The following is a 9,398-nucleotide window of genomic DNA, read 5'->3' as shown; positions in this document are numbered from 1 at the left end:
ATATATATACATATATATATATATAAATTTATATATGTATATATAAATTTAGAGAGAACAGAAAATGGAGAAGTTCTGATTAGCAGTAATTGACTTACATCAATTATTAATTATTAATTCAATGCAAAGAGACTGCAACCCATCTAACATCCCATCTATTACGAAAAAAATTAAAAGATTTTGAATTTCTTCAACTTGGATGTAATTTCAAGTAACAGAACTTTCTCCTCTCTTCAATTCCCGGATTAGACGGCGCGTTTTGTTCTGGAGAAAATACTTCATTTCACGTTGCTCTGCAGGTGAGAGAGTGGAAGAATTGTTGGCGTGTCAGTAGAGGTGCCTTGCGGTATATCTTCCAGCTCTCTACATTCTGAGTTCAAATCTCATCTTCCTGGAGAAGGCAACGAGAAACTACTCCAGTTTTAGACCCAACTTTAGTCATGGTAGTCAAAGTTCCAGTACGTGGGGGAGCAGAAGAAATGAAGTTGAAAATGCATATAGAATAAATCGAATTAGAATTTAATATTTTAGAATATAATTGAATTCTAATTTATTCTAATATATTCTCTATGCATTTTGAACTTCATTTCCTCTATATGTGTATGCGCGCGCACGTTTGTATTTGTGTGTGTATGTGTGTGTGTGCGTGCGCGTGTAATTGATGTTATTGTAATTTCAAATGAGTTTCCACTACTCGCATTGAGGCATGTAACTCATTTGGTTATCACTATAGAAGTTCCAATCATATCTAAGTAGTTTGACTAAACTGATACACATGGACGAATTATTAAAAAGTTCGCTTTGCAATCACAACATTCTGCTTGCCTTCTCTCTACACGGTATCTTAGGTAAGTGCTATTTATCATAACTTTGGGGTGATCTAAGCCTTGTAGGAGAAACTGGGTTGGTGGAAATCCTTCGGAAGGATTTCATCTGCAATTGAAAGCCCCAGGCTTGTTATGTGTGCTTCGCTGATTCTGCCATAGTATTATATTAACTCGTGTTTGTGGAATAGGGAGTTTCTTACACAGTTAAACATACAATTAATACATATTTCCATTTATCGAGTAAGACATTACACTTCGTTGAAATTGACGAAGATTCATTTACTTTTATAAATAAAACAATTATAAAAGTTAGTATCTGCCAGTCCAGCTAGTATATCCATGCATACTACTCAATAATACGTACAGTTAGTACATATTTCTGTTGATTGCATAAAAGATTACTCTTTGTCGAAATCGACGAAGATCCATGTACTTTAACAAATAAAACAATTATGAACGTTTATACCTGCCATGCAATTAGTATATTCACGCGTACTACACGACATCAGACCACTCCTTCATAATTGAGAGGTAATCACATAACACCAATTTTTTCTTTGTTTCAAACAATCAAATTATCACAATCACTCCTTGTTTTAAACTGCAACCTGTGTGAGTCAATCAGCTAAGGTTAAAAATGATTTATTACAGCATGAACTTGTGAATGTTGTTCCTTCTGCGAAAACACTAACCTTAAACTTGAACTTTAAGGATCATCTTCACGCTAATGATGTATGCCCTCTTCTCGTAACATAGGAAACATATATTCCTTCCTTTATTAAGAAAAAATGGTGTTAGAAATGTGAACTGCTCCAAATTTAATTTAACAAATTCTCAGATAATTCCGTCACACTTGCATTGTGACTACGTAATAAACACTAGAAAGAAGACAGCTTTCAGAGAAACCTGTATTTACCATCAAATATATTCCCTCCTTATTAGTTTAAAGCAATTCTGGAATAGAATTATCAACCGCTGTAAAGTAACCCACTTATCTCATTTCCATGTTTCGGTGTGCCTAAAAATCTTCAGATGCTACCTCGCATCACCAGACAAATGAATTGAAAACGGGCAGTTAGCAATCAGTTCCATAATTTATCTCATAAGCGAAATTTAAATATGCACATTATGAACAGCGTAATCTATCCAAATATGCGACACATTGTTTCAATGTGACTTAAAATTGATCATATCCAGTTTTTTGGAAATGGTGTAAAAAAAATGTGTGAATGATGAGAAAGAATACATACTAAACTCCAGGAACATGATCAACAATCTTAAACTATTTTTCCATAATAGTTTTTTTTCAAAACAATAATAGAGTATAAAAAAATAAAACAGTAATAGGTGCAGGTAAGTCTGTGTGGTTATGAAACTCGCTTTACAGCCGCTTGGTTTCGAGTTCATTCTCACAGTGTGGGAATGAACCTCGGGCCGATTAATACGTTGCGAGTGAATTTGATAGACAGAAACTGCTTGGAAGCCCGTTGTATATATGCATATGTATGCATGTGTATATATGTATTTATATGTCTGTCTCTCTGTATGTATGCATGTGTATGCGCGCGCGTATATGCATGTCTGTGTGTCTTTTTGTTTATGCTTACCCACCTTCAATATGCCCCTGTAAGTTAATGGTTCGGCAAAGGGATGATAGTAGTACTAGAGTACTGGGTTAGAACTGTTCGATTGAACACTTCAAGGAGGTGCTCCAACATGGGCACAGTTCAAGGACTAAAGCAAGGACTAAAGATGAATGATACACACACACACACACTCACACACACGTACGCGTGCGCACATACATACACATACACGCCTAGATGTGTCAATGTGTGTGTTGAAGATGAAATGAAGGGGTAGTTAGGACTCAAGGTACTTAGAATGATAGAATGTGAAAAGCATTATGTTGTCGAAAATTGTTAAATACAAAACAGTTATAGATGTCAGCGACACAACAAAGAAATTTAATACTATTATGAAGAAAATTACGATGATATGACTATCACCTTCAAGAAGATTATAAACTTCCACTAACATTCAAAATAGCTTGCTATATTCTCCAAAAACTAGAGAAGAAAACTGAGACAAAAATAAGTTATATGGCAAATTCCAGGCGATTAGAAGCTGTAAATATTGTAATGACATCAACATCTTCTCCGATAGGCCAAATATCCCGCCCACTTTTACTTTATCATTTAGTTTCAACGTCTAATGAAGATTACTTTACTGGAAACATTTCAGCCGGGCCTCGATTATCTTCCTGTCTATGCGTTTTCCTATAGACATTGTTCCGTAGATGTTCAGGCTAAGTGTCAGCTGTTTTCATTTCATTTACTGGGGACTGCTTGAAATGGTCGAACATTGTCTCTCTTTCTTTGACTATCTTACAATGTTGACTAATAAACTAAAAGCAAATATTTCGAGTGAGCATGCAAACAGTGGCACATGAAAGACCATAATGCATGCATAGTTACACACAGTGATACTTAAAGTACAAATGACCGAGTATAACTTGATTAATAGGTGCGCTTGAGGAAATGTGTGAATACATGTAAAAGTCGAAAGGAACGACCATAGAGACTGCACGTGTCAAATCATTTATGGTGTTATGAAAGTTATTACGGTTGGCGAGAAGTGTTAGAAAAACAACAGAATTTATCAATAAGTGTGATTTCGTTAGATCAAAGTTAAGATTAACACTGATTTGGAAACTTGTGTCAGTAATAAACAAAGAAAATCTTATCAAAACACGTGATAAAATGAAAAGAAGGTCCAATGGAGAGGCTTTGGAAAATATTTAGGAAAGAAAGAAAGGAAACGACAATATATTGGAAATAGATTATGAGTTATTGACAATAAAAACAATAAAATGGAAGAAGTAGGATAATATTGGTTTCAAATTTAGGCGCAAGACCAGCAGTATTCTATCGATTCCGGAAGGATAAAAGGCAAAGACGCCTTGGTGAAAAATGGATCTCAAAACGTAAAGACGGACCAAAGGCCGTTAAGCATTTTTCCCGGTGTGCTCATGGTTCTGACAGTTCACTGCCTTAAGAAGTAGAATAATATTATAAGTAGATTTAACGCGGCGAACTGACTGAATCGTTAAGCGCGCCGGGCAAAATGCTTAGCAGCATTCCGTTTGTTTTTAAATTATGAGTTCAAATTCTGCCGACGACAACGTCGCCTTTCATCCTTTTGGATGAAAAATAAGTATCGGTTGAGTGCTGGGGTTGATGTAATCTATTTACGCCCCACCCCCAATCCCAGAACTTCTAGTCTCTGCCAAAATTTGAAACCAATATCACGAGTAGATTTCATGCAAAAACAAATGGATAATAAGCAAAATAAAGTGGTGACCGTGAGATCAGAAAATTGGAAGTGAAATAAAGGGAGGAGTGCCACATTTAAATGAGTAGAAGATATGATCTGAAAGAAACATGGCTACTGAATCACGCGAGTTGAGCAGCTATTCTGAGTTCTGCTTGTAGGAACGACTGATTGGAAAAGACAAAGTATAAAAAAACTGGATTAAGACAGGGAAGATGAGATAGAAATAGAGTGTAATAGAGACGAATGCTGAATTTATACGTTGAACTTTCATAAAAAGAAGTAGTTGTGAGTTAACTAATCTCTTAATGTCAAGAGTCTAGTGTTAGAAAATGTAAATGAAGGCTCCAATAAGTATAGATAAGAGCAAAGCGAATTACGGAAGTGTTTCGAGATAAGGAGTGAGATAAAAACCGCGTGTTGCAAGATCTATTATTTTGAAAGAAGAGAATCTAGTAAGAAAGATGGCAGCACAACTTCGAGACAGTTTGGAAAAGCCTTGTTTTTGCCAATATCTTTCTGCTATTATTTGCCAATATCTTTTCGCCAATATCTTTCTACAGACGAAACAGACATAGAAGAATAACAGTATCATTGTAAATAAACGGGGAATGCTTATGCTTGTAGGAGGTAGAAAACAGGCATGATATTTGTATCTATATTTTTATTTGTTTTATATCGCAATTATTATTATTCCAGCAGGCTAACTTCTTATGCGGCACAAAAATGGCAAAATTCGGTGCATTTCCTGCAAATGCAAAGATGCTTCAAAGTTCTAAGTGATACTTGCAAAGTTTTCTCGGTACCATGCTAATGAATGTTAAACATACATACATATATATAAACACACTCACTCAAACTTGCGTACACATATGTACACATACCTGCATACATACATGATGATGGCTGTCCACTTGTAAAGAAGACCATCACTAACCATTAAAAGCATTGTGCACTCCGACAAATTTATTCTTTACACTTGTTGCTCCGCTAGTGACCTCTGAGCCCAACTCTTGATGAACATACACGTCCGCAGATATTGCAGACCATGTACCCACCGTTCACTTCACTGGCGGTGTGTTTTCGAGCAGCTTACATAAATTTTACACGAAAAATGCGTACACAGCAACTTTTGTTCATCTTGTGATGCCACGTTGGACCATTACAAGAAAAGCAGGAAGCCTGAAGAAATCAGTTGCCTTGTGAAGCCTTAAAAATATTTCGTCATCTAAGGAGTAAGAACGGTTGAGTGTATAGACCAGCTAGTGTAGTTTCCGATATGCATTTCCTGATATAGGCTGGAATTTTGTAAATATTTTCTTTACAAGCGCAGGGTGGGCATCGGTCAGTCGCGTAAAACAGATTAGACAGAAAAAGACAGGTAATTTGCACTTCATTTATCTTGGAACCTACCCTGTCTCCGGTTGAGTAGTGCCCCACCCGAACTGAACTGTTCAGAGATCTACGCAGAATCCGGATAGCGGCATTTCGTCTGTCTTTAACTTCTGAGTTCAAATTCCGCCAAGGTCGAGTTTGCGTTTTGTATTTTACTTTGAGCACCGGAGTCGATGAAATCGTTTTACGTTCACTCACTCTGAAATCGCTGGCCATTTGCCAACATTTAAAACCATTATTAGTATAATTATTTAAAGCAGTTTCATTCGGTCCATGCGATTTAAAGTTTCGAAAGCTTCTTACAGGAACCTAGATCGTGGGGGCCTAATTAACCAAATGGAGAGAAACAGCAAGTCTAAGATGACTACCGGAGACAGGGCTGTGGTTGGTCAAAGTGGGTTACAGGATGTTGTTAGAATAAAGACTGACATTCCAGCGGTACCACATGCATTTAAGAGGAGAATTTCTTTGAAAGAGTGGCTGGACAGGAATCTGGTGGAACCTTGCTGTCTGGTTCGTCTTTGAAGGTAAGTGTGTGAGGGTGTGTATGTATGTGTGTGTGTGTATACCAAATGTATGAGTGCGTCGATGTGGGTATCTAATATGTATACGTGTGTATCTGCTATGTATTTTCATCTGATGTGCACTTGTGTGTTTACATAGATGTTCATGCTTTTAGTATTTGTGTTTGCGAGCATGACAGATGTATGACACGGTGGTTACAACAGTGAAACGGGGTAGTATTTGGCGTTGTATTGAGGTTTGGTGTTATTAGTGTTGAATGATTGGTTGTGTTAGGTGGGGTAAAGGAAGGAAGGAAGGAAGGAAGAAAGGAAGGAATGAAGGAAGGAAGGAAGAAAGGAAGGAATGAAGGAAGGAAGGAAGGAAGGAAGGAAAATCATGCGCACACAGATGTATGCGCGCGTGAGCATGTGTGTGTGAGCACACGTATATGAGGATGGACATGGTGGGATTACAAGGGATGCATTTTGTTTAAGGTCAGCCTGTGTCTGCGTAAGCATCGGTGGTTAGGTACCCTGTCTTTTGTTGTGGAACAGCCAGTGTTGAGGTGCAGTCAATTTTAAGGTGGCATATCTGAGTTGTCAGCAGTCAGTGTTTTTGACGTTCACCAAGAAGGCGTATCTAAGATGGCAGCAATAGGATAGCTTGTATTTCCTGTCCATAGATACTTCAGGTTGGTGGAGAATATGCAGCCTTTCGCAGAGACAAAGTTTCCGATTGCTGGCACCGGGTGAGTATGGTGGGAATTGAATAATAAAATACATACATACATACATTCTAATGAAGGAGCTTTGGACCTAGGTTAGAAACCGGCTCTTTATTGGCAAGATATCTTAAATAAACTGAATAGCAACCTACGTACATGCATGCACATATACATTGTGTGTGTGCGTGTGTTTGTATGAGTGTGTATGTGTGTTTGTGTGTTTGTGTGTGTGTGTGTGCATTTTCATTATATGCATAATTGTAATCTATGTTTATTTATTTCTTATTTTAATTATATTGATTTTTATAGTCTTTCAGGGACATTGTCAAAGGGTTTTGAATGTAAATATCAGAGGTGTGCAAATCACAATTCATCTCATGGTAGAACACAAGAGGAAAAAGAAGAAAATCTTCACCATATCCCTAATGTGATTGAATGTATTGAATCAGTTTCAACTGGTGCCACACCCACGCACCAAAGGAAGTTTACGTCTTTGAAAAAACGCGCGAAAAACTTAAATATTGATGAGAAAAAAAGCCTGCGTAAAAATTCAACAGATGACTTTTTAAGTTCCCCTCAAATAATATTAGAAAAATATAATACAGAAAACGATGACCCTTGGGACATAGCTGTGACTTTTAATCCGAGTGTATATGATACAGACTCGAAAGGTATTGATTCAAATGAACTTTCTCCATATAAACATTCGAAAACTAATAAAGACCACGAAAATAAGTCACGCGAAGTGTCTGGGAAATCTTCATTTAGAATATGGAAGCAGTCAGCCATGGATTATTTGAAGTCACACACGAGTAGCCTTCACAGAAATAAGACATACCATATTGATATATCACCTGAAACTCCGAAAAAAAAGAAAAACTGTCCTTCCAAAACACATCTTAATATACATTCTGGATGTGAAAATGTCTCCCTCTCCGATAATCAGTCATCACAAGATGAGGACAATTCACCGTTAAATCAATGTAATAGATCTCCCCTTGAGGAATACAATGATGCAAATTGTAGCCGCATATACAAATGCCATAATTTAAAGAATTCCTTAAATTGCGAAGAAAAGTCCCAAAAATGGAGTAGGATAAGGCGTGCCTTCAGTGAATTATATCCCTACCGATGTATTGAAGTACGCCAGGTCGACGAAAACATTTTGTCAGAGTATGTAGAGAAGAAAGAGCCTTCCAGTGGACAATATCCCCGTAGAAGCATTGACGCAACTTGTTCCATAAAAAATACATCCCTTACTGATTCGCTCAACTTAGCTACGGTTTCATTTCGAGATAATTTACATTCAAAAGGTAAGTTTTATGTCCTTATTTTGCTTTCTCAACATTTCACCTGTTGTCATCTATACCTCAAGCAAAACAATATGAATACACATTGCTTGTCACAGCTGCAAAATAATTAACATCATCGTACCACACCTGTATGATATTGAACAAGTGGACTTCGTTTTCTTTCTTGTAATATTTTAAAAACTATATCGTATCTGCAATATATTTGCTTAGCATCGTTTTTTTATAATACTCACTTAGCATGTTTTTTTCTATTAGTAAGCCATTGAACCATGGAAATGCCTACTTCACATTTTATAACATTCTGCTTCCTTTCAAAGAGTTTTACGAAAACGCGAAACGCGCAATTAAAACTTATTGAATATCGTTATAGAAATGCCTATCAGAAAGAAAATTAAGAAATACAATAATAGAATCTAATTTAATAACACATAACTATGACTTAGAGAAGAGTAGAGCTACTTTCGAAGACCACTAGCAACAACACAGCCGCTATGAATTTGCTTCCAATGAGACTTATTTCTCTATAAAGCAAAGTAAAATAACTACTATAATAGTAATTCATCTGGGGAAAAATGTATAACGAACACAGTTTTCTCGGATTTTATCTCTGTACTTGCACCTGCTTAATCAAATGTTGAGCATGAAAGCGAATTCCACTCCTTTAAATTAGATCATTCCTTGTAAAATCATATGAAAATGTTTTTATTTTTACCTTTCTGCTGATATTCGAACTTCTTCAATTATAAAAAATGTTTCTATCACATCGGTCAATATTTGATACAATTCTTTTGTTATATGTTCCGTTTAACTATGACCTAAAACAGATTAGTTACTTTCTTTGCAGCATTAATTCTTATTTTATAGTGTTTCATCTCAAATGCAAGAGCAATGTTTGTGTGTTTTATGTTTCTATTGGGATAATGTTAAAATAGAAGTTCATGTTTCAATTTCTCAAGTAAAAGATTTCAGTATGTTTTTGTTGTGCAGTGTTGTACTTGTATAAGTGGGGTAGTCACGACAGTAAATTTTTTTATCTCCCATTGTGAAGAAAATACAACTAATCTGTAGTGTCAAAACATATGGTGATCCAAGTTTACACACATGTATAAGTATATACATTCACCTTGCACACAAACATGTATATATATATATATCTATATCTATCTATCTATCTATACACACACATAGATAGATAGATAGATAGATAGATAGATAGATAGATAGATAGATAGATAGATAGATAGATTGATATGCATACTTGTAATATATATATGTATATATATATATATATATATGTACATA

General features: G+C 36.0%; 1 protein-coding gene across 1 annotated transcript in view; it reads left to right on the top strand.

Annotated features, from left to right (window-relative positions):
- The window catches only part of LOC106883370 (uncharacterized), a 232,528-nt gene that overhangs the window by 101,219 nt on the left and 121,911 nt on the right, over positions 1-9,398 (top strand). The window contains exon 4 of the mRNA XM_014934362.2: positions 7,093-8,096. Within this exon, the coding sequence (XP_014789848.1) occupies positions 7,093-8,096 (1,004 nt within the window). The remainder of the gene's footprint in view (positions 1-7,092; positions 8,097-9,398) is intronic.

This window comes from Octopus bimaculoides, chromosome 2 (genome assembly GCF_001194135.2).
Source record: "Octopus bimaculoides isolate UCB-OBI-ISO-001 chromosome 2, ASM119413v2, whole genome shotgun sequence".
Lineage (NCBI taxonomy): Eukaryota > Metazoa > Mollusca > Cephalopoda > Octopoda > Octopodidae > Octopus > Octopus bimaculoides.
This window is presented reverse-complemented; position numbering and strand designations above follow the sequence as displayed.